This window comes from Bufo bufo, chromosome 1 (assembly GCF_905171765.1).
Source record: "Bufo bufo chromosome 1, aBufBuf1.1, whole genome shotgun sequence".
Taxonomy (NCBI): Eukaryota; Metazoa; Chordata; class Amphibia; order Anura; family Bufonidae; genus Bufo; species Bufo bufo.
In genome coordinates, this window is record NC_053389.1 from 591394636 (window position 1) to 591421615 (window position 26980).

The 26980-nt window shown below is 43.5% G+C and overlaps 1 protein-coding gene across 1 annotated transcript in view; it reads left to right on the forward strand.

Moving 5' to 3' along the window:
* LOC120984808 (putative cation exchanger C521.04c) overlaps window positions 1-26980 on the forward strand; it is a 158661-nt gene that overhangs the window by 127882 nt on the left and 3799 nt on the right. Inside the window, exons 16-20 of the mRNA XM_040413434.1 lie at window positions 5958-6070; window positions 13974-14122; window positions 14943-15037; window positions 15453-15531; window positions 26193-26301. Of these exons, the coding sequence (XP_040269368.1) occupies window positions 5958-6070; window positions 13974-14122; window positions 14943-15037; window positions 15453-15531; window positions 26193-26301 (545 nt within the window). The remainder of the gene's footprint in view (window positions 1-5957; window positions 6071-13973; window positions 14123-14942; window positions 15038-15452; window positions 15532-26192; window positions 26302-26980) is intronic.

Below are 26980 nucleotides of genomic sequence, written 5' to 3' on the forward strand. Positions count from 1 at the left end.
AAGACCTCTTGTTTCAGTGATTTCACACACAAGTTCCTGTAGATGGATGATATCAGACCACTCGAGGAATTGTTTGTGAGAAGCTGCTGAAACAATGGGATCGTGGTACATTTTAGCGATAATGATTTCGCTTGCGTCTGACAAGCATGACGTAATTGCAGAAATTGATAAAAGGCCATATGTGGGAGACCAAATTCACTTCTTAACTGTTCAAAGGACTTGAAGACACCAGCACTCTGTAGCTGACATAAATATCTCACTCCTTTACGCTCTCAAGGCGAGAAGCCATCTAAATGAAACAGTTCAGGCAGGTGCAGATTTTTCCATATAGGGGAGAATTGCGTAAACCCTTGTACTGACAGCAGTGCCTGATATTTCTTCCAGACCTTGTGTATCATAAGTGTGGGATGACCTGTCATCTTGCCAGCAAGTCCACTATTTTCCAGTAAAGTAACCGGGGAGTCATGACCTATAATGTGTGCCACCAATCTGGCTGAAGCAGTATCTCCAGGAGTCCTCCCCCCAACCCCTCAGCTGCTGTAATTGGGACGAGATGTAGTAGAGCCATGCGTTCGGGACTGAAAGTCCTCCCACTTCTTTCCCCCTCTGCAGAGTGTCTAGTCCAATCCGAGCTTTTTTATGGCGCCATATCAGGTCCCTAAATAGTCCTATCAATTTTGATAAATATTCTGCGAGGTATCCATATCGGGGAATTATGTAGGACGTACATGAGTTTGGGCATGAGAATAATTTTAAGGTTACTCCTCCCAATTTCAGACCGGCAGTTTGCACCAAGCCTTACCTTTAGCAGTCATTGTAGTTAAGAGCGGTTCTATATGAAGTTTAATATAACTGTTAGAGTTTGCGGTAACCAAAATCCCCAAATACTTAACTTTTTGCGCAACCTGTAATGGGCTGGACTGGGGAAGGAAAGTCATAGCAGATTCATCTAGCGGTAGGAGATTGGACTTGTCCCAGTTAATACGGAGACCAGACCTATCTCTAAACTCCTGTATGAGTGACATAATAGGACCTTCCATATTTCCCACATAAATTAGCATATCCTCCGCATACAGGGATACCCTCTCTTCCCAGGTCCCTCAGGGAAATGCTATGATCCTATTAGATGAGCGCAACACACATGCAAGCGGCTCAATTGCGATGGCAAACAGAAGGGGGGATAGCAGGCATCCCTGATGGGTTCCCCTGCCCAATCTAAATGACTCTGACATTCCCTTATTGGCCCGTATCCTAGCCGAGGGGCCCCATGTACAGCAACTGGACCCAAGGAATAAAAATCTTCCCAAATCCCATGACTCGCAACACCTCCCAAAGATAGCTCCATAAAAGGCCTTAGCCGCGTCCAACGAAAGGATGGCTCGACCTCCAACTGATTCGACCCTTCTCTGGATATTAAGAAAAAGTAGTCTAAGATTTACCGAAGTACATTTGTCAGGCATGAATCCCGCCTGATCGCTATGAATAATAGTGGAGATGACTGACTGTAGACGGTTCGCTAAAACTTTCGCCATATCTTAATATCCGAGGTTAACAGCGAGATTGGTCGGTACGAGTCAGGGGATTTGGGATTCTTACCGGGTTTGGGCAGGACCACTACAATAGCCTCTTTCATAGAGGAGGGAAGACTTCCTGCTTGAAGGGCATCATTAAAAACCGACATAAGATGTGGCAGCAGGACACCACTATATTTTTTTTAAAACTTTCTCATTGGGAAATGATTGTAGCACCATTTCCAACTCAGTGAGTGTTAAAAGGCCATCTAGACTTGTCACACTTTCCGTCGATAATCGTGGAATCCCGATCTCTGCAAGATAAGTGGCTATATTAGTAGAGTCCACTTCTAGTTTGGTCCTATATAGGGTTTCATAATGGGGAAATACTGCTAGAATATCCTCATCTGTCCTCTGAATAGACAAGATTTTTGGACGGGCCCTCCTGGGCTCTAATAACACTTGCCAGTAGCTTCCCAGAACTTTCCCCCGCCTCCAAAATACCTTTTTGTTTTAGAAAGAAACTGCGATTATCCGCTGAATACAAGAGATGTTGCTTCAATCCCACTTGTGCTGCTATAAGGGATTCCTCGCTTGCCCTGTCAGGTGAATTTACAAACCTTGCCTCCGCTACTAAGGCTTGCAGCTTTTTCTGGGCGTCCCGTGTTTTTTGTTTTATGTCGACTAATCTTCTGTATGTAAAGACTTCTAGCATATGCTTTGCAAGTATCCCACACCACCCCCATAGACGCCGACCCCACATTCTGCGTAAAGAATTCCCTCAGCTCCTCCACCATACCATTCTCCTCATCTACCAGCTGTAACCAGAATGGATTAAGTTTCCATGGACCAACCCCGGGCCTGGTGCCCAATTGCAGTTCTATATAAATCGGGGAATAGTAGGATAGACTTCTAGGTAAATATTTGATCTCAGCCACTAGCGACAACAAATGGTGAGAGCTAGAGAAACATGAGAACTGACGCAAAATTTGGATTCCTCACCCGCCAAATGTCATGCAGGTCTAGTTCCCGCAGCACACTGGCGAAATTGGAGTCTCTGCTCGCTCCCAACATCCCACCCCTATCTAACGTTGCCGAGGGACAAGTATTAAAGTCTCCTATCAGTATAGGACAGTGAGGTAGTTCCTCAACATACCTTTATAATTTCCTTTTATCACCTCACTATTATAGGGAGGGGGAATGTACACTGCTACCAATATGAAGGACCAATGATAACAAGTACAGTGAAGACATACATATCGTCCCCTATCGTCTATATGGAACGAATGACACACAAATGGCAGTGATTTATGTACCAAAACACTTACACCCCTGAGGTGTGAAGAAAACATGGAATGATATGCATGACCAATCCACAGCCTGTGTATGAGCGAGGTAGTGTTGGGAGATAAATGAGTCTCTGACAGACAGATTATAGCAGGGTGAAAGTGTTGCAGTGCCACAAATACCGTGGCTCGTTTAGTCGATTCTCCTAGTCCCCTAACATTCTAGCCTATTATCTTAAGAGTATTCGCCATCAGGACTCACAGTACAGTTAATAGCCAAGCACACCGCTCTCATCATACATGTTACCTCCATACTCCTTTCATGCCACAGAAGGTTCCGGAACCCAATCCATCGCTCATCCCACCAATTCCCAGCCCCAAAAACTAGCCCAAAAACATAACCGCTTCCGGCAAGGATATAATCCCTACCCTGAGAAACCAAACAGGGCGAAAATATTTCCCTACAGTCGGCCATATATATGGCTGAGTAACTGCCACAGGAAAACCCGTGAAAGAGTATAGACATAAATCTGGTTACTTTTGCTGACCCGCCTATAGACGAGTAAATCTGCAGCGTAATATGCATGAACAAATTGCAAAGACCTATCCGAGCATTTTTAGGTGACACCCGCAACTAGTCACCAGGATAGCACAAGGGCCTCGGGACCCGACATATAGAACACATGTAGAGTAAACAAAAGGTCATAAGAACATTAGACAGAAAAGAGGTACATCCTATACGTAAAGCATTATGCATAACATATCAGACGTGTCCGTAATATTTTCATCATATCTCACGTGTTCCAACACTGGAATAGGCAGGACACTCATCCCACAGTTGCAGAGTTCTTGAGCGATGGTTCATTGGCATCAATCCACTGTGTGCCGCCTCTAGAGGAGTATCAAAGAAGCAGACTTCTCCATGCGTCACTACTCACAGCTTGGCGGGATACAGCATGGAGTACGGAGTTTGTAGATTTCGGAGGCGACGCTTCACATCCAGGAACTTGGCTCTCTTCTGTTGAACCTCAGCAGAGAAATCCGGATAAACCGCTATTTTATTTCCATTAATCAGTAACAGGATGGTCTCTTGCTTGCTTAAGAATAGCATCCCTGTCCCTGAAGTGTAGCAACTTCATTAAAACTGGGCGAGGTGGGGCCCCTGGTGGTGGAGCGCGAAATGGCGCTCTATTCCCCCTTTCAATAGCAAACATCCTGGATAGCAAGTCCTTGCCAAACTTAAGTGTAAGCCAGTCTTCAAAAAGACACTGGGTCAGAACCTTCTGCCTTCTCAGGGACCCCCACCAAACGGAGGTTGTTCCTTCTTGAACGGTTCTCTAAGTCATCCGTTTTTGACATCAACAGGGTTACATTGTGAATAATCCTGCCCAGATCTCTTAACAGGGGGCAATTGGTCCCCCAGGGTGCTCACTCTAACTTCAACCTCAGCCATCCTGTCAGTGTCTTTTTTAAGGTCTTGACGAAGAAAGGACATGTTTTCTTGCAGGCTGCCCATGTTAGTAGTGAGAAGAGCAAGCGAGCTCTTGCATTGCTGTACCGCATTAAAGATATCTTTTTAGATGTGGGCTCGCCAGTGCCGTTAATAGGCTGTTCATGCTGGGTACATGTAGATGCAGGGCCAATAGGTGGAGCTAAGGGGACAGAGGCCGCAGCTTCAGCCATTTCCCCTGACTGTGAGCCCTCATGCGTAGGCCTCATTGCCGAGGATGCCGAGCTTGTTGGGCACGAAGATGTCTCCCCTGATATAGCAGAGGGTGGAACAAGCACATCAGTGGGAGGTAATGCAGAGGCTGTACGGGCATATTTACCCAAGCGGACCGCCACATCCGCGGCCCATACCTCCGATGCGGCGCCATCTTGTTTGACTGGCGTGGAGCTCCCGGCGTCTCTCAGCTCCCTCTCTTTCTTGCCAGTGCGGGTCATAATTGTACTTGCAGGTTCCACACACTCCCCGGTGTCTCTTAGGGCTCTTTCACACCTGCGTTCTTTTCTTCCGGCATAGAGTTCCGTCGTCGGGGCTCTATGCCGGAAGAATCCTGATCAGTTTTATCCTAATGCATTCTGAATGGAGTGAAATCCGTTCAGGATGTCTTCAGTTCCGGAACGGAACGTTTTTTGGCCGGAGAAAATACCGCAGCATGCTGCGCTTTTTGCTCCGGCCAAAAATCCTGAAGACTTGCCGCAAGGCCGGATCCGTAATTAATGCCCATTGAAAGGCATTGATTCGGATCCGGCCTTAAGCTAAACGTCGTTTCGGCGCATTGCCGGATCCGACGTTTAGCTTTTTCTGAATGGTTACCATGGCTGCCGGGACGCTAAAGTCCTGGCAGCCATGGTAAAGTGTAGTGGGGAGCGGGGGAACAGCATACTTACCGTCCGTGCGGCTCCCCGGGCGCTCCAGAGTGACGTCAGGGCGCCCCAAGCGCATGGATCACGTGATCGCATGGCACGTCATCCATGCGCATGGGGCGCTCTGACGTCATTCTGGAGTGCCCCGGGAGCCGCGCGGACTGTAAGTATACCGCTCCCCGCTCCTACTATGGCAACCAGGATTTTAATAGCATCCTGGCTGCCATAGTAACACTGAAAGCATTTTGAAGACGGATCCGTCTTCAAATGCTTTCAGTACACTTGCGTTTTTCCAGATCCGGCGTGTAATTCCGGCAAGTGGAGTACACGCCGGATCCGGACAACGCAAGTGTGAAAGAGGCCTTAGCAGTGTTCGGAGTAGCAGCGCTTACTGCAGATGGAGGATTCCATAGATAACAGACGGCAGGTCAGGAGCTCCCCCCTCAAGCACGTCCGTTCACATGCCTGACCAGGCCACGCCCCCTCATGGAATGTTTTTAGTTCAGATTCAGGCTAGATGATTGATAATGTCAGTGTAACGATAGTATATGATTTGCCAAACTCAATTTTATTATACTTTCTAAGCTTTTGCTTGCCACTGCCATGTCTAGGAGCCCATATGTTGTACACATAATGAATGATGACACCTATTCAGATCAATATTGAGGAAAGGGCTACCATTGATTTACTAGCGCTTTCTTACTTGATCATTATGATAGAAAGTACCCAAAATGTCTTTGTATAGTGGTAATACATTATAGTTAATTTGGATTTTCATGCTCTTGTGCAGGCCCTTGGTATACACTGTGTCCATTCTTCTGCCTGCTGCATATGTCATAGGACTTATTTTCACTCTGAAGACTCATTCCCATATTTATGATATTCACATCAGCGACTGTCATGGTAAGATTGCACAGTAGTTTTATACTTAACATGTTCTATTTGACACTGCGATTTAATATGATGCTCGTTGCAAGGGACTTATTCTTGAATGGTGACCCCTTTAAACTGTAGAAAACTCTATTGGCTGCACTGGCTATAGTTATAATTAGGGATGAGCGAATCGACTTCGGATAACTTTGGCTAATTGGAGCCAATACATTTTAATTCTGTACGGAGTGCTCGCTCCGTACAGTATTGAAACAAAGTTTTATGCGAATTGACTTCGGATGTTTCAGCCAAAGACTATTCGCTCATCCATAGTTATAATGTTGTATACCGTGTCCTTTTTAAAAAGGCTGCAGTCATAAAAATTTACAGACATAATTAGGTTATCACAATACAATTCTCTTACTAATCATAAAGTGTTAGCAGTTTAGACTCTAACTCTCTTTTCTGACTGTCACGTAAACCTTCACTATCCTGCATAAACTGATGTGTCATGGCGTCTGCCGAGCACAGGCCCCCCCCCCCCCCTATTTACCTCCCCTAGAAGTTGCTTATTAGTAAGTGAATTGTATTGTACGTAATTACGGTATGTCTGTATAACTTTGTATGAATAAACAACCCCTTTTAATGATTATAAAGTTAGAGGTTATTTTCCACCATAGTAAGTGATAGCAGATCGCCATTATGTGCTGGTCACTGGGAGTCATTTGCCTGGACCCCCACTGGTCCTTAAAATTAAATAGACCACATCACTGGTAAACATTTGCAGCCCCTTAGTATTTTCCTGCACAGCAATGCTCTCGGGGCCCCCCTCCGTGCAGGAAACTGCAGCAGACCTGTTCACATGTATAGCGCTCTGTTGTGCTTCACTGGTGGCTGGAATCAGAACGCTGCAGAGGAGCACTAGGGTACCTTGGTCCTTTCATACTACAAATCAACGAGTATCCCACAGGTATATCTGCACTAGTTATATTATGATGTATCCTAACATTTTATGAGCATTCTCTAAAGTGGTGTTCCCACCTCAGCTGAGATCAGAATACCTGTTATGGGGTGGACGGAGTTACAGAAACGGCCTAGTCACCTCTGCTGTGGTGTTTCCACAACTGTTGGAGGTAAATAGGAACTACAGAAACAGCATAGTACAGCCAACTCTCTACTTTTTCTATAACTGCAGCCACCAAATAAGACCAAGTATTCCCAGCCACAAATAATGCCAGTAGTTTTGTGGGTGGGGAGCTTATGTTTATGATGCTACTGGTGATGTCAGATAGGAACGCCCCCATTTTCCCAACTGTCTCTGGAGGTAAAGATGTGATTATTGTATGTTATCTGTCTATAGGGTAGTGCATGTTTTTAAAAAAAAATGTTTGTGTTTGGACCTCTTTGTATATAAAGATATTGTTCGGGCCGTCCCATCTTTTCATATGCGCTCTCATGCTGCATGGTTCTTTTGCTACTAGCAGCACGGTAAAGCATGGAGGTCAGACTTGGGTAGAGCTGTGAACTACTGCAGGAGACAGTTAGAAATATGCGGATGGTTCTGAAGTTAATCGTATTCTCATAGGTGCATAGCTCTGGCGCTGACTGGCAGCAGGAGAGATGTACTACAGGTCAAGGGTTATACAGTTTGTCCCGTGGCAGGGTGCCGGCCTGCATCTTTTTATAAGTGCTGAAATAGATGGTGTCAGAGGGATCCGTGGAGATGGTGTCATAACTAGCGTTCCAGTTTGGTGACTAACGGCAGTGGAGCTGTATATTGCATGCGGTGTCAATGTACTAGCGATATTATGTTGCTACTTGGCCAGAAGGGAGAAGGGTATATCCGTTCCGATGTAGCAAACTTTAGAGTTACAGTATGTTTCGATGTTGGATGTAATCACTATTAGTTGCAGTTTAATTGAAAGTAGGGGCTGATTTTTGTATGCTCGATTCGTATTGTTTCTGAGCTTGTTTTTTGAATGTATGTTGTACTTTGCGTTAGTACAGTGGGATTTCATTTATAGATAAAAGTCTATAGGAATTTTAAAGCGGTGGGGTAATTAGAATGTATAGTTTTGGTTGGTGTATCATGATTATGACAGGAGCATAAAATTATATAATCATAATAAAATCAAAGAAGGGGGTGGGAGGGGATTAGTCACGTAGAGATAATAATACACTGCTCAAAAAAATAAAGGGAACACTTAAACAACACAATGTAACTCCAAGTCAATCACACTTCTGTGAAATCAAACTGTCCACTTAGGAAGCAACACTGAGTGACAATCCATTTCACATGCTGTTGTGCAAATGGGATAGACAACAGGTGGAAATTATAGGCAATTAGCAAGACCCCCCCCCCCCCCCCCCCCCCCCAATAAAGGAGTGGTTCTGCAGGTGGTTCCCACAGACCACTTTTCAGTTCCTATGCTTCCTGGCTGATGTTTTGGTCACTTTTGAATGCTGGCGGTGCTTTCACTCTAGTGGTAGCATGAGACAGAGTCTACAACCCACACAAGTGGCTCAGGTAGTGCAGCTTATCCAGGATGGCACATCAATGCGAGCTGTGGCAAGAAGGTTTGCTGTGTCTGTCAGCGTAGTGTCCAGAGCATGGAGGCGCTACCAGGAGACAGGCCAGTACATCAGGAGACGTGGAGGAGGCCGTAGGAGGGCAACAACCCAGCAGCAGGACTGCTACCTCCGCCTTTGTGCAAGGAGGAACAGGAGGAGCACTGCCAGAGCCCTGCAAAATGACCTCCAGCAGGCCACAAATGTGCATGTGTCTGCTCAAATGGTCAGAAACAGACTCCATGAGGGTGATATGAGGGCCCGATGTCAATAGGTGGGGGTTGGGCTTACAGCCCAACACCGTGCAGGACGTTTGGCATTTGCCAGAGAACACCAAGATTGGCAAATTCGCCAATGTCGCCCTGTGCTCTTCACAGATGAAAGCAGGTTCACACTGAGCACATGTGACAGACGTGACAGAGTCTGGAGACGCCGTGGAGAATGTTCTGCTGCCTGCACATCCTCCAGCATGACCGGTTTGGCATTGGGTCAGTAATGGTGTGGGGTGGCATTTCTTTGGAGGGCCGCACAGCCCTCCATGTGCTTGCCAGACTGCCTTTTGGTACCAAGATGAGATCCTCAGACCCCTTGTGAGACCATATGCTGGTGCGGTTGGCCCTGGGTTCCTCCTAATGCAAGACAATGCTAGACCTCATGTGGCTGGAGTGTGTCAGCAGTTCCTGCAAGACAAAGGCATTGATGCTATGGACTGGCCCGCCCGTTCCCCAGACCTGAATCCAATTGAGCACATCTGGGACATCATGTCTCGCTTTATCCACCAACGTCACGTTGCACCACAGACTGTCCAGGAGTTGGCAGATCCTTTAGTCCAGGTCCGGGAGGAGACCCCTCAGGAGACCGTCCGCCACCTCATCAGGAGCATGCACAGGCGTTGTAGGGAGGTCATACAGGCATGTGGAGGCCACACACACTACTGAGCCTCATTTTGACTTGTTTTAAGGACATTACATCAAAGTTGGATCAGTCTGTAGTGTGTTTTTTCACTTTGATTTTGAGGGTGACTCCAAATCCAGACCTCCATGGGTTGAAAAATTAGATTTCCATTTTTTTATTTTTGTGTAATTTTGTTGTCAGCACATTCAACTATGTAAAGAACAAAGTATTTCAGAAGAATATTTAATTAATTCAGATCTAGGATGTGTTATTTTTGTGTTCCCTTTTATTTTTTTGATCAGTGTATACAGGGAGTGCAGAATTATTAGGCAAGTTGTATTTTTGAGGATTAATTTTATTATTGAACAACAACCATGTTCTCAATGAACCCAAAAAACTCATTAATATCAAAGCTGAATATTTTTGGAAGTAGTTTTTAGTTTGTTTTTAGTTGTAGCTATTTTAGGGGGATATCTGTGTGTGCAGGTGACTATTACTGTGCATAATTATTAGGCAACTTAACAAAAAACAAATATATACCCATTTCAATTATTTATTTTTACCAGTGAAACCAATATAACATCTCAACATTCACAAATATACATTTCTGACATTCAAAAACAAAACAAAAACAAATCAGTGACCAATATAGCCACCTTTCTTTGCAAGGACACTCAAAAGCCTGCCATCCATGGATTCTGTCAGTGTTTTGATCTGTTCACCATCAACATTGTGTGCAGCAGCAACCACAGCCTCCCAGACACTGTTCAGAGAGGTGTACTGTTTTCCCTCCTTGTAAATCTCACATTTGATGATGGACCACAGGTTCTCAATGGGGTTCAGATCAGGTGAACAAGGAGGCCATGTCATTAGATTTTCTTCTTTTATACCCTTTCTTGCCAGCCACGCTGTGGAGTACTTGGACGCATGTGATGGAGCATTGTCCTGCATGAAAATCATGTTTTTCTTGAAGGATGCAGACTTCTTCCTGTACCACTGCTTGAAGAAGGTGTCTTCCAGAAACTGGCAGTAGGACTGGGAGTTGAGCTTGACTCCATCCTCAACCCGAAAAGGCCCCACAAGCTCATCTTTGATGATACCAGTACTCCACCTCCACCTTGCTGGCGTCTGAGTCGGACTGGAGCTCTCTGCCCTTTACCAATCCAGCCACGGGCCCATCCATCTGGCCCATCAAGACTCACTCTCATTTCATCAGTCCATAAAACCTTAGAAAAATCAGTCTTGACGTTTCAGCTTGTGTGTCTTGTTCAGTGGTGGTCGTCTTTCAGCCTTTCTTACCTTGGCCATGTCTCTGAGTATTGCACACCTTGTGCTTTTGGGCACTCCAGTGATGTTGCAGCTCTGAAATATGGCCAAACTGGTGGCAAGTGGCATCTTGGCAGCTGCACGCTTGACTTTTCTCAGTTCATGGGCAGTTATTTTGCGCCTTGGTTTTTCCACACGCTTCTTGCGACCCTGTTGACTATTTTGAATGAAACGCTTGATTGTTCGATGATCACGCTTCAGAAGCTTTGCAATTTTAAGAGTGCTGCATCCCTCTGCAAGATATCTCACTATTTTTGACTTTTCTGAGCCTGTCAAGTCCTTCTTTTGACCCATTTTGCCATAGGAAAGGAAGTTGCCTAATAATTATGCACACCTGATATAGGGTGTTGATGTCATTAGACCACACCCCTTCTCATTACAGAGATGCACATCACCTAATATGCTTAATTGGCAGTAGGCTTTCGAGCCTATACAGCTTGGAGTAAGACAACATGCATAAAGAGGATGATGTGGTCAAAATACTCATTTGCCTAATAATTCTGCACGCAGTGTATAGTAAAAAAAAATAATGGTTAAATAAATTTTTTGTTTTTTTTAATGTAAATTTTGCATATGTATTTATAAAGTGTGGATAATGGTGTGTAGGCGTGTGTGTGTGTGTAATATATATATTTGTTACAAAGGAAATAGTTGTGTATAATGTCTATAGTATCGATGATGGTTTAATAATAATTCATATAAATAATGGAGATTTTGTTTTGTTCATAGTATGGTTTCTGAAATTTCGTTAAGTCCATATGGTGCAAGGGTGTCCAGCTGATATATCCAGTACACCTCTCTCTTCTGTAGAGTATTAAATCTATTAAAAGGATTTTCTGGTATAAAATCAATCAGGGTTATGGTTAGGGGATGTTTTTCTTTTTCTATTGTGGACGCACAATGTCTTGAAAGGCTATGAGATATTGCCTGCGTATATTGTATCTATGTTGATTTAGACGGTTGTGTAGGGCCTGGGTCGTGCGTCCCACGTACTGGAGGCCACATTTACATTCGACGAGGTATATTACATAACACGTTTGGCAGGTCATATGATGTCTAATCATGAAGGTGGATCCATTTCTGTAAATTGTGTGCGATTATGTGTAATAGACTTGCAGCATAGACAGGTTTTTATTCCACATTTATAGCTGCCTTTCAAACCTGGCTTGTCACTTTCTGTGATTTTTTTTTTTTGTGCTGTTTTGGTTTGCTGGGAGCTAACATGTTTTTCATAGTGGGGGCTCTTCTGTAGATTTATTCTTGGTTGTGTAGGCAGGAATTTGTCAAGATATGGGTCTTGTTGTAAAATGTGCCAATGTTTGGCTAATATTGCACGGATGGTTTTATTGGATGTGTTTATATTGAGTGATTAGGCTTAGATGCATTTCTGATTTTTGTTTCCTCTTTCTAGGCAGGTCTTGTGATATATGTGTAGTTTTTTCGTATGCATCCTTTATCAGTTTTTTGGGGTATCCTTTATCACTAAATCTTTTTTGTATTTTTGCCTGTAGTACAAAATCTTCCTTTTGTGTGCAGTTTCGTCTAATTCGTTTGTATTGGCTGTAAGGGATATTCTGGAGCTATTTTTTGTGGTGGAAGCTTGTGAAATGTATATAGCTATTTGTGTCTACGGTTTTGAAATATGTTTTGGTTATGAGATGGTTGTCTATACTGGTGATGGTAATATCCAGAAAGTCTGTTTCTTTTTAAAATTTGAGGTGAAAGAGATTCCCCAGTCCGTGGTATTTAGCTGGGTGCAGAAATCTTGGGCCTGCTCTTCATTCCCATCCCAAATGAAGAACAGGTCATCTATGTATCTTTTGTAATAGACTATGTGTTTGTTTGGTTTTGACGTGTTAGTAATGTATTCTTTTCGAATTCGCCCATGAAAAGATTAGCAAAGGACGGTGCCACTTTCGTCCCCATCGCGGTCCCCCGGCACTGATGGTACGTAGTGTTGTTGTAGATAAAGAAATTGTTTTCTAAAATGAATTTTAGGCTTTCTAAGAGGAATGTTGTCTGTGGTGGTTTAAGTTTCCCATCATTGGACAGTACTGTATTTATGCATTGTATCCCTAGGTTGTATATTGGAATATAGTGCAGTGACATCCATGGTGAACAGGGCGTATGTGTTTTTGTATGGAATATCACTCAATTCCTGGATCAGTTGACAGGAATCATGTAGGTAGCTGGGGAGTGAGCGGACGTATGGTTGCAGGAACAGATCTAGGTAATGAGACAGATTGCTGGTGGCTGATTTTGTGTTGGATATGATTGGTCTACCTGGAGGTTTATCAGGATTTTTGTGCATTTTTGGGAGGTGGTAGAAGTACAGGATGCATGGAGATTTTGGTAATAGAAAGTCTTTTTATTTTTTATTTATAAGATGTTGTTCATATGCGTTTTTGATTCAATTGGTGAGCTCTTTGTTAAGGGCCGGAAAGGTGTTTTCAGGGACTATTTGATAGTAAATAGTGTCTTTCAGGATGTTCTGTGCCTCCTCCTCAGTCTATATAATTTTGTAGGATACCACCTCCCTTGTCAGCTGGACGGATTATGATATCCTTATCTTTTAATTTTTTCATGGCAGTTTTTTCTTGTCTAATTTAGATTTTCTATATGCATAGATCTTGTTTTTGCCGTCATCTTTTTTATATCTGTTGATATTAAGTCAAAAAAGGTTGGTATAAAATGTCCCTGGCTTTGTAGGGGGAAAAAGTTGGACTTCGGTGCACCTCTTCATGTATATAAGCCGGGGGCTCATGGGTAGTTTCAGGGTTTTGTGACAGAGTTTTTCTGTTTTTTTGTGTGGTTTGATTCAAAATGCCTTTTGATTGAGATTTTTTTCTGAATTTCTGTATATCTAAATATAGTTCAAATGGATCTACCGGGTTATACGGACAGGAGAGACCTTTCTGTAATGATCTATTCTCAGATCTCTTTAATTTTCATGTTTTTGTAACTACGATCTAATACCAGAGTTAATTAGAACTATTGAAAATATATAATTCTATGGATCTATTGCCGCCCCCCGCCAATTACACTGTATCTTGGTAAATGGCACAGTATATTATATGGTGCTATGTACTACTATGAGTAATGGAGAATTTAGTATACAAGTCTGAATGTACCAGCTTTATCTTCATAGTGCCTGGACATCATCACAGCCCTGTGGTCCACTGGTCCCGATGCAGGGCAATGGTCATTCTTATTGGTTCTACACTATTAATGTCCGCCTGTGCAGATCTGGCTACTGAACATATTAGCCCCATACTAAAAGAAACAACTGTGTCTCAGGTAAGTATAGTGTTTGAATTATGGATATATGGAATATATTATAGCCTTAAATATTCTACAACGTTGAAATATACTTTTGCTTTTAATTCTTCACCAAAATAATTTAATTCTTGTTTGCGGTCAGTGAATAAAACCATTCTTGATTGCATTCATTGTTAGTCCTGTTATCAGGGGAGCAGTGGACATAATTTATTGCAGTCTGTTTACTGACTGTAAAGTTAAAGGGATTCTGTCATGAGATTTGAGCCCTATAAGCTAAACATGGCCAGGTCCGTACTAATAACATGAATCCTAAACTGCCCTTATTAAACCTGCTTGTGGCTCTATTAGCAGGCCTAATGCGCATGCGCACTTCGCTCAACGAAGCCGCTGCCAGGAGTCCGCGGCGCATCAGGCTGAGCCTAGTGCGCAGGCGCCGGATCTAGCAGAGGGACGGGAGAATTGCGGAGGCGGGCCTGAGGTGAGGAAGGCGGCGCTGGGGACCAGACGGCGAGGGGTGCGGGCGGGCACCCTGGGTTAATGTAAAACCCCTTGGGCACCTTAGGTAGGTGAGTGACAGCTTATAAAAACCATTTTTTTGGGCTAATAGAGCCACAAGCAGGTTTAATAAGGGCAGTTTAGGATTCATGTTATTAGTACGGACCTGGCCATATGTTTAGCTTATAGGGCTTAAATCTCATGACAGAATCCCTTTAAGTTGGAGGTGGAGTGAGTTATGCCTTTCCATTAACATCAGTTTGAAGATGTGAATGTCTTGTATAGTTTTACTGTGGTATAAATTCACTTTTATATTTTTATTTTATTTTTGTTCACTTGTCAGTATTTTATAGGAGTCACTGTCCTAGCATTGATCCCAGAACTCCCAGAAATTGTGAATGGAATCCAGTTTGCTCTTCTGAACAACCTAAGTCTAAGGTTGGTAAAGTAATGAGAATTAAAGCAACTATGTATATCAAAACCACTGGCACCACCTAAATCAGGTTCATAGGCTTTGCTGCATTCTGGCCACTGCTGCTGTTTAATACAGTGTGTGAATTTTTTTTATATGTATTTTATCCGGTTCCATGTGGCACAGAGCTGTACAATTTCTTATCCCCACAACACTGCTAGGAACTGCTACTTTCAAAAAAAGTGGCAGCAAAACTGTCTATTGATGTGGTTTTTTAAACTACTGTTTCCTCTGCTGTACAATCATCTGAACTTTGCTTAGTTAGAAACCTCACAATCCTAAAGATGTGCACTGTAAATTCTGAGCCTTTCTGACAGTCCTGTTTAGTTTTTCAATAATTTTTTTCACAGCCTTACGTTAATATTTGACTTTACTTTCCAGCATAGAGATTGGGAGCTGCATTGCCGTGCAGGTGTGCATGCTACAGATTCCTATTCTAGTGCTGTTCTCTGTGTTCTATGTAAGTACCATTGTCATTACTTTGTATCTTCGTCATAGTGCTCTGTTATAAAATATACACTTCTTTTTTAATTATTACATTCCTGACAGTTTCCACTGACTGAGGGTGCTGCTCCACACTGTTTTATGTTGTGCTTTTTTGGGAGGCAAAGAAGCCTCAAAAAACAAATTACTTGCTAAGCAATGTTTGTATGCCTTGTATTTATTTTTTTATAAATATGTACCCCCATGTTATTTTATTTTCCACTGTAGGGCAGTATGGGGGAAAATATCAGTACAAAAAACACCATTAACCCTTTTATGCTCTGAGCAAGAACAGGAGCCTGGCTGTTATTGACATCTGGGCACTTGCTGTATCCGCTGGCATTGCTGAAAACTCCAGCATCTAAAAAGTTTGCAGAAGGCCTCGGGCTTTCCAGCTACAGAGGCCTAGCCCGCTGGCTTGGGCTCCTAGGCAACTGTCAATGTAAAACTGACAGTTCCATTTCAGTACAATACACTAGATAATTTACTGCATTGGAAAAGGGTTCAGACCTTCAAAAGTTGAAGTCTACCTATTGGGATAAAAATTAAAGTGTTCTATAAAAATAAGCTGTAAAAAATAAATGAATGAATAAAGCACCCTGTTCCCTCAGTCATTTACAATTGAAAAAAAGACATTGGGTATCGCATGATCTGTCCCGTCAGGTGAACACAGTAAGGCTACTTTCACACTAGCGTTCGGGTGTCCGCTCGTGCGCACCGTTTGAAGGGGCTCACGAGCGGCCCCGAACGCATCTGTCTGGCCCCAATGCATTCTCAGTGGAGGCGGATCCACTGAGAATGCATCCGCTTGCCAGCGTTCAGCCTCCGCTCCGCTCAGTGAGCGGACACCTGAACGCTGCTTGCAGCGTTCGGGTGTCCGCCTGGCCGTGCGGAGGCGAGTGGATCCGTCCACACTTACAATGTAAGTCAATGGGGACGGATCCGCTTGAAGATGACACAATATGGCTCAATCTTCAAGCGGATCCGTTCCCCATTGACTTTCAATGTAAAGTCTGAACGGATCCGCTCAGACAACTTTCACACTTAGAAAATTTTCTAAGTTTTAATGCAGACGCATCCGTTCTGAACGGATGCGAACGTCTGCATTATCGGAGCGGATCCTTCTGATGAAACATCAGACCGATCCGCTCCGAACGCTAGTGTGAAAGTAGCCTAAAAATAAAGAAATTAGAAACTGTGCTACAACAAAAACCATATTGAAGAATAAAAAAAATACCGCTCTCAGAAAATCACAGTGCAAAAAAAATATTTTTTTGCTTTGTGCAAAAGTGATAAAACATTTTAAAAAACAAACAAAAAAAACAAAAAGCTGGTATCTCTATAATCGTACTGACAGCAGAATAAAGATTACTTGTCATTTTCCCACATGGTGTACACCGCAATAACAAAACCCAAAAAGAAATGGCAGAATTGCTGCCTTTTTTCCCTTTTACTTTTTAGGAAGCAGGATACGTCGTATGTTCCCCAAAATGGAACTAATGATTGCAAATCGTCCTGCAAAAAAAAAGCCATCACACAGCTCCATCGAGAGAAAAATAAAAAACTAAGATTTAGTCTTACCAGTAAATGGTTTTCCAGGAGTCTGACATGACAGCACCACTGGAGGATGTCCTATTAATCTCTCTAGGGACAGGAAGCGTGGGAGATTAAAAGGCCCCTCCCTGCCCCCATCTCCAGTGTTTTTCTAAATTCCTACACTGGATATAGATATATGCAACGGGGTGGCAGTGGATTTTGGGTGAGTTCCCACACTTTTTTTTTTCCCCAGGACTTGACCTCTGCATTGATCTATACATAAGTCGTAAGAAAAAAGAATAAGGGAGGGGATTACCAGGTGCTGTAATGTCAGACTCCTGGAAAACCATTTACCGGTAAGACTAAAATCTTAACAATTAGTGTAAAGACGGGCACTCTTCTGGCACCAATCGGAGAGAATGTAGTTAAAAATACATGCTTTAATACACTGCTCAAAAAAATAAAGGGAACACAAAAATAACACATCCTAGATCTGAATTAATTAAATATTCTTCTGAAATACTTTGTTCTTTACATAGTCGAATGTGCTGACAACAAAATCACACACAAAAAAATATGGAAATCAAATTTTTTAACCCATGGAGGTCTGGATTTGGAGTCACCCTCAAAATTAAAGTGGAAAAACACACTACAGACTGATCCAACTTTGATGTAATGTCCTTAAAACAAGTCAAAATGAGGCTCAGTAGTGTGTGTGGCCTCCACGTGCCTGTATGACCTCCCTACAACGCCTGTGCATGCTCCTGATGAGGTGGCGGACGGTCTCCTGAGGGATCTCCTCCCAGACCTGGACTAAAGCATCTGCCAACTCCTGGACAGTCTGTGGTGCAACGTGACGTTGGTGGATAGAGCGAGACGTGATGTCCCAGATGTGCTCAATTGGATTCAGGTCTGGGGAACGGGCGGGCCAGTCCATAGCATCAATGCCTTCGTCTTGCAGGAACTGCTGACACACTCCAGCCACATGAGGTCTAGCATTGTCTTGCATTAGGAGGAACCCAGGGCCAACCGCACCAGCATATGGTCTCACAAGGGGTCTGAGGATCTCCTCTCGGTACCTAATGGCAGTCAGGCTACCTCTGGCGAACACATGGAGGGCTGTGCATCCCTCCAAAGAAATGCCACCCCACACCATTACTGACCCAATGCCAAACCGGTCATGCTGGAGGATGTTGCAGGCAGCAGAACATTCTCCACGGCGTCTCCAGTGGCAAATTTGCCAATCTTGGTGTTTTCTGGCAAATGCCAAACGTCCTGCACGGTGTTGGGCTGTAAGCACAACCCCCACCTGTGGACGTCGGGCCCTCATATCACCCTCATGGAGTCTGTTTCTGACCGTTTTAGCAGACACATGCACATTTGTGGCCTGCTGGAGGTCATTTTGCAGGGCTCTGGCAGTGCTCCTCCTGTTCCTCCTTGCACAAAGGCGGAGGTAGCGGTCCTGCTGCTGGGTTGTTGCCCTCCTACGGCCTCCTCCACGTCTCCTGATGTACTGGCCTGTCTCCTGGTAGCGCCTCCATGCTCTGGACACTACGCTGACAGACACAGCAAACCTTCTTGTCACAGCTCGCATTGTTGTGCCATCCTGGATAAGCTGCACTACCTGAGCCACTTGTGTGGGTTGTAGACTCCGTCTCATGCTACCACTAGAGTGAAAGCACCGCCAGCATTCAAGTGACCAAAACATCAGCCAGGAAGCATAGGAACTGAGAAGTGGTCAGGTCACCACCTGCAGAACCACTCCTTTATTGGGGGTGTCTTGCTAATTGCCTATAATTTCCACCTGATGTCTATCCCATTTGCACAACAGCATGTGAAATTGATTGTCACTCAGTGTTGCTTCCTAAGTGGACAGTTTGATTTCACAGAAGTGTGATTGACTTGGAGTTACATTGTGTTGTTTAAGTGTTCCCTTTATTTTTTTGAGCAGTGTATATCGAATAAAAGTAACACAACTTAAATCCCCCCTAAAAATAATTAAAATATTGTCTCACTGGAAATGTTAGTTGTAATACTGGCAACTGTGTGTGGACATATACTACAGATGATAAAGGGGAGTATTGGAGCTCAGTCAGTTAACACCACCCACTGCAACAATGTATCTAAAAATATGCACACAACATTATTCTATTAGAATGTTCTTGTCCTCCTTTGGTATAAAGCAATGAAGAATATGTATCTAGTCTCTTATAGGAGATGATGATGAGTATTGTAACCAGAAGTATCCACCTATTAGGAGAAAATCGCGATAGTTGGTATTGTCATATAATAGCAATAATATATTGCCATATTATAGGTCTTATGCTCTATTGATTCAGCTCAATATATTCTAATGTCCACACTATATTGAATAATCTCAGCTGGATTGTGATGTAATCCTTATGTCAAGTTCATCTTCTTATACCATATATTAAAAGTAGGGTGGCAGTTAGGTAGTTTCATATGCCTCTTGTCGCGTCCCACATGGCATCAGTCGGCACCGCTCTGGTCTGTAGCCGGCTTTTCTCGATCGGTCTGAGCTCTGCAGTTGGCGTCCCACATGTTTGTATGCCGGACTGATCAATGAACTCCCGAGCAGGTGAAAATAAGAGGTTATGGAAGCGCTTCCCAAATGATGATGGAATACTGTCCATCCTAGTATGGGGATTGCGGGTACAGTATTAACACCAGACCCCTATCCCTACCTTCTAGCAAATACATTATGTACAGACATACATCAAGGATACACATATATAGAAAAATGGGAGTGAAACTAAAAACAAAACTAATCCTTACCTTTTTGAAAAAATTTGGAAATTAATATATTACAGCTATATAACAAATTAAGCACAATTGTGAAGACACCACCATAAAATAAGATATATTATTTCAGCTGAAATTTACCTTTTAATCATTCTTATTATCCACCTTTCTTTATATTCTTTCATATATTTTATCCAGTTTTCATTTTAAATTCATTGTGTAGGTTTCATTTTATCATTTATTTATATATAAAAATTAATGGCACATATGAATAGAAAAACGCATGTAAAGAAAAAAACGCAACAAAACCGCAATGTACCTTTTTTAAATAGATTCAGCTATGTATGGACAAAGGAAGCAATACACTAACTCTTAAAACCATTTAAAATGGAAAAAATCCTAATGTCTTCAAAAAATTTGTAAAAGAAGAAAAATAAGGAATTCCATTCTGGGGTTTTTAGCCCAGCCAAAAGAGGACTATGTAAGAAGGGGGAGGAAGGAGGAATGAGTCTGCTTCAGACTCTGAAACGTGTCTGGTTATATTACATTGCTACATTGAAAAGGGGCAGGATATTTTCTGGAGATCGTATGCTTCTTTAATAGTCCCTTTTTATCTATCTTGCGAGAGACTGTTTTAGATGCTTTTTTGCCCTTGTTCTTTCCCCCAAACTGAATAAAAAGATTAGATAATTTTCTCAAACTGTTGCTTGAAGATATCTTAATAGGGTTCTTACGTCCAGGCAGTGAAAACTTTGTTCCTTATTTCTGGGGGAGGTACAAAAAGAAGGCAGAATTATCTCCTGATCTCTGTGAAAAGTGGATATGACTTTTGGTAAAAACGTTGGATCCAGTTTAAAAATAATACGGTCATCTAAGACTTTTTTTTAAATATGGTTCTGTAATTTGATAGGGCCTGAATTTCCCCTATTGTATGCGTTGTGGTTTATAGCCACTAACAAAACAGTCTTAATAGACAAAAATCTGATATCTCCTCTAGAGGTTCATAAGGTGGATCACACAGAGCATTTAAGACTATTTGGATCCCATGGGGGAACTGTCTGCCTTAGAGTAGGTCTAATCCTAGTCACCGCTTTAATGAATCTCTTGACCCATCTATGGTCTGCTAGAGTGGAGTCCAGAAAAACTGATAGTGCTGAGATCTGTACTTTCAGGGTACTTAGTTTTAAACCATTATCAAATCCTTCTTTTTTTTTTTTAAGGAAATCCAAAATCTGTCCTATCGATGGAGAAGGGGGTTCCTTGATTTTTTTTTTCCATATTTTGTTATACATGGCCGACGTAACTGGTTTACGACTACACTGTAATGTAGATATTACTTTAGATCCTGAGGCAGACATTAAAAAGGCAAGGCCTCTCAGATAAACGGTTAGATTCAACCTCTCGGGGATCGGATGATTTAACGGACTCTGGAGCAGGAGGTCCCGTCTTTTTGGCAGGGACATAGGCTCTACGATCGACATGTCCTTTTTAATATTGGAAACCAACTCCGCTTTGGCCAAGCTGGAGTTATCAAGATCAGTTTTACTGAGCTTCTCCTTTAAAGTCTTCAATACCGCTGGAATCTGTGGATAGGGCGGAAATGCCCCAGATCCATTCCTGAGAAAATGTATTCAACCCTGCTGAACTGTCTCCGGGATTCAGGAAGAAATTTGTCTGAGCATTGTCTTCTCATGCATAAAGGTCCACTTGCGGCCTGCCCCACCTCTGTCAGATCAGATCTAAAACGTCCCTGTTGAGCATCCACTCCCCTGGGTCAAACCTGTGACGACTTAGAAAATCTGCCGTGGTATTGTGTATTCCTTTTAGATGTACTACTCAGATGGATAGCACCTACTGTTCCGCCCAGGCAAAAATCTGATCTGCTAGGTCCTGGAGAAGGACTCCTTCCCCCCCCCCCCCCCCCCCCCCCCCTTCAACGCTTGAGGTAGCAGACTGTACTCACATTTGAAAATTCTTTCAGACAACGTTTTCCAGATATCAGATGCTCTGCGGTCTTGAGTGTTTCCAGAACCGCTTTTAGTTCCCTGAGGTTGGATGATCTGAGACTGTCCTGGGCTGACCACCTCCCTTGAAAAAAAAAATTCTGAAGGTGAGCCCCACAGCCCTCCTGGCTGGCATCTGTGGTGATTACTGCCACTGGCATTGAATTCCATGGGATGCGACTTTGAAGGTTCTCTGGATTTAACCACCACACAAGAGTTCTTCACTCTCTGGAAGGATTATTTTGGAGTTAAGAGTGGTAGTCTCGATCCCACCTTGATAGGACTGTCTGTAGAGTCCTTGAGTGGTATTGGGCCCATGGGACTACCGGAATGCAAGAAGTCATGGAGCCTAATATTTGTATGGACTCTCTTAGGGATACTTGCTTTCCTTTTTGTTCTTAAAAAAAAAGGATATTTTGTTTTATAAATATCTCCTGTTTTGGAAGAGGGAGAAAGGATCTTTACTGTTCGGAGTCCAGGAGAGTGCCCAGAAAAATCTTTTTCGTGTTTGGATGCAGATCTGATTTTGTAATTTATTAACCAACCTAGATAATTTTTTTTTTTTTTAGTTGGGAAATGGTCTTCTGAAGATGGTTTACTAGAAGATCTCTGGAACTCGCTGTGAGCAGAAAATCATCCAGATACGGAATGATAATTATCGGTCTCTGTGTCAGGAAGGCCATAATCTCCACAATCAGCTTCGTAAAAATTCGAGGGGCAGATGATATCCCGAATGGTAAGCTTTGGAACTGGTAGTGAAAAATTCCTTTTATTCATTCATTCTTATGACAAATCTCAGATACTGCTGGTACTGTTGATGAATGGGTACATGGTAATATGCATCTTTTAAGTCTATCGTGCACGTGAAACCCGCTGGACTTATCCGCAGATTTGTTCATTTGATCGACTACATCTTGAATTTGTGCTAGCAGATCCGCCTGTTCAGATACTTTAAAGTTTATAATCCTTCTGAATGAACCGTCCAGTTTCTTTATTAGGAACAGTTTTGAATAATGTCCTTTTGAATCTTTGTGTCTGAGGAACTGTAACTACTGCTTGTAGGTTGCATCATTTTTGTACATCTCCTACAAGCTGTTGTAGCAAGGGGGAGAGAAACTCCGCTCTCTGAAATCTGTGAGGTGGCGAGGACCGAAACTCAAGCTTGAATCCTTCCTTGACTGAGTTTATGATTCATAGATTTTTGGTAGTTTTAGTCCATTCTTGCCAAAAGAAACAGTCTTCCCCCCCCTACTGGTTTGGCGTCATAATTTTCCTTGGTTGGAACTGGAGTTGGGGTTAAGGAGGTAACCTCTCCCTGTACCGCCTTTGGGGTAAATCCATCTACCAGTTTTTCCTTTTCCCCCTGGTCGCCTGGTTCTGAAACTGTCTGGAGGGTCTCTGAAAGGGCTGCGCTCTTTTGGGTTCATCTTCCGGGTAACCTTTCTTCTGATCTGCAGCACTCTCCAGAATAATCCAGAACTGGCCCGAAAAGATAGGATCCAGAAAAAGGGATTGCACATAGTTTATTTTTGGATGCAATATCCCCCGACCAGGATTTTAGCCATAGAGCACGTCTTGCTGTACTAGTGAGCAAACCGTATTAATTCGGCAGAAGCATTTGCCATGAACGCTGTAGCCATCTTTATTAGCGGTAAGGATTCTAAAATCTCCTCTCTTGAGGTCTTTAGTCTGAAGTGATTTTCTAATTGATTCAGCCAGAGACCCATTGCTCTGGCTACTGAAGTGGCCACAATGTTTGTGTTTATTGAAATCGCCACAGATTCCCACACATTCTTTATTAGTCTATTTTCCGGTCCATTGGATCTCTCATCTGTGAGGAGTCTTCAAAGGAGCACAGCCACCTGGATGTCAACCTTAGGAATTTTGCCCCATAGCTTTGTTTCTACAGAGTTGAATAATACCACGTGAATTCAAGAGCTGTAAGTATAATTTCTTCCCCGCGTCCTCCCTTTCTTCTTTAATCATCTCTCTGAGATTTAGATTAACTGGAAAGAACCTTTTCTTTTTTGCTCTTAGACCCCCAAACATCTCGTCCTGTATGGGTTTTGGTCTGGTCTTCTTCTTCCACTGCCATGGTTTGTCTGACTGCGGATAACAGGGGATCTAGATCTTGATTACAGAACAGGTATTTCTTTGATTCCTCTGCTGAAATGGACAGATATTACATCTTCGTCCTCTAACTCTCCTTCAGAAAACGATAAACCACCCTTATCTTCAGAGTCTGATTCCATCTGTGCTCTTGGCCTTTTAGCAGGTGACGGAGATGTAGCATGAGAAGGGACTAGGCTGGATACGGACGCTTGGACCTCCTCCCTTATTACTCTTAAATCTTACAAAAAGAGGGATGTTCTTCTTGCCCTCCCTTCTTTTTTTTTTTTTTCTTTTCTTCCAGGTGGGACTTATGGCTCATCTCTTTCTCCACCTAAGGGGAGAGAGAGGGTCTCACATCCCCATACTTGACATAATACACAGGGATAGGATACACTTACATAGCCCTGGAGAGAGGGGGGTGGTCCTGTGCTACCCTCAGGTTTTCCAGATGCCTGGACCTCTATGCTGCCGACACTGTGCTCCCCAGGTCTAGACCCTTATAAATAGTCCTACCTTACAAGGTCCACCCCCTGCAGCTGCGCAGCTCCTCCTCCTCCTCCTCTTCTTGGGGGACTCTATTCTCTCTAAGGAAGTCGACCCCCGACACTAGGCTTATCCTGGGAGCCTCCAGCAGCATGTTCCTGGGCGCCGCCCGAAATTCTGGTTGTCACATGATGCGTGTAGAGCCGGCCACACGCATGCCGGCGTCCAGAACGTGTCACATATGGAATCCTCCAAACCATGCCGGCCCGCCGCCAAGCTGGAGGCCTGGGGAGAGGAGCCGCGGCTGATGGTCATCTTGACTGGTAACGGGGGAGCTAGGGGACATCTTCCCAGAGAGGTGCTAGCTGAGGGCCCTTTAGAGACTAAGAGGAGAGGCAGGACCCTTCCCCCGAATTAGCCTGGCCCTTTATCTCTTTATCCTCTCTGCTTCTCTATCCCTGTAGGGACAGGAAGAACACTGGAGATGGGTGCAGGAAGGGGCCTTTTAATCTCTCGCGCTTCCTGTCCCTACAGAGATCAATAGGACATCCTCCAGTGGTGCTGTCATAGAGGGATGTCCTGGGTAAAAAAGTATGGGTGTCAGAAAATGGCTGTACTGGTACCTGAGAGGCTGTTCAAAAGCTACATGGCACCCATAAACCAATACATCAAAATCTGTGTTGCAAAAACCAAAATGTGTTTTTTTTTTCCCTCCTGAGCCCTGCAGCGTACGTAAAGAGCAGTTTACTTCCACATTTATGGCACTTCACTACCCAGTAGAACCTGCCTAACAATTTTTAAAGGGAATCTTTCAGCTCTGAAACTAGAGTAAGCAGTGTATAGTGTAAGTGATGCAGAGTCCATTTATGTAATTTTTATCTTTTTATACTTGCATTCTGACATTTATGCTCCAAGAAAGCTGCAGTAAAATGCATTGAGCGGACTCCTCTTTGAGTCCTCTCCATTATGTGTGTGAGCTCAGGAGTCCTCTTCATGTGCCTGAGCTCAGGAGTCCTCTCGATGAACTTTACTGCTGGTTTGTGGGAGCACAGCCTCAGAATGGAAGTGAATATGAAGATAAAAATGTAATAACCGGACTCTGCATCACTTACATTATACAGCGCTTACTCTAGTTTGGGGGGTTCTCAGAGCTGACAAACAATGGGGCAACTTATGTCTGTGCCATCTTAACTGTTTAGATGCTGTGGTTGCAATTGGCCACAGCATTTAAGGGATTAAATGGCTGGGATGTGAGTCCTCACCGATTCCAGCTGCCGGAGCTAGGAGTTATCTGTGGCAGGGGTGTAGCTATAGTGGGTGCAGTGGTAGCAGTTGCTACCAGGCCCAGGAGCCTGAGGGGGCCCCAAAGACCCTTGCGCCACATAAGAAGACACTGGTATTATAGAAAGTGAATGCTGGTCAAGTTACACCTCTGGCTGGAGGGAAGGGGTTAGATCAATTTTCACCTCGGGCAGCACAAAGAATATGTGCACCCCTGGCTATAAAGCACTGGGAGAAGGGGGCCCAAGCTGAACTCTTGCACCAGGGCACATGAGCCTTTAGCTACACCCCTAGGGGGCTCTGTTTTTGAACCCACTCCATACACTTCTCACATGCCTGTGATGTATACTGTATGTCCATCAAGGTGTTCCATAGGGCTGAAGTGGCACTTGACTGCTTAAACTAGTACAGATGTGATTCTTGTCCTATGATTTCTGATTTTAAGTTGTTCTCCATTCAGCCATCAGCATTCACTTTGGTATTTAGTGATCTGCACCTGTGGGCCAGCATGTTCAGTGTTATCTTGATGAACTACATCTTTATGGATGGAAAGTGTGACTATTTTCAAGGTAAGGACTGAAACAATTGTGTTTTGTGACTTGTTGGTTTTTGTATAGCTCTAACACATATGTAAGTAGATTTGTATAGTCTGTGTTCATGGGTAGATTGGGAGCTTAAAGCAGCCCTGAACAAAAAAAAATATCAAAGTGGTCGCATCTGGGAGATGGGTCAAAATTGGCAGCAGCCTAACCAGCACAAGTCAGTGGGGTCAGCAGACAGACAGCTGTAGTTACAGTGGTGGGACCAATGAAGAAATAGACCTTTAAGGCAATGGGACAGAGCTCCCTGATCCTTCTATGCAGTTCTGTATTCAAATTTGGTACACCATTGTTTTCTATATGGTCGTAGAGAGCCCTGTAGTGTGAGACGAAGTGGCGGCACTATACGTGTACATACAGCACCAACGTGATATATGGAGCTTTATTGTTACACATACTGTACATCCAATAGTAGTACATAGCACCATTCCCTCACTGGCTTAGAGGTCATCAGTGATATGCAGGTCTGGAATGCAGAGCTTCTGAATATTTTTTTATTTTTTTTTGGAGGGGTGCAAGCCTCATGACATAAAGCTCATTGGTCCACTGGGATTTCTTGGGCCTCTTTTACACGGGCGTCATGGATTTGGGCCGGATAAGATGCAGGTGCGTCGCGGGAAAATGCATGATTTTTCTACGTGAGTGCAAA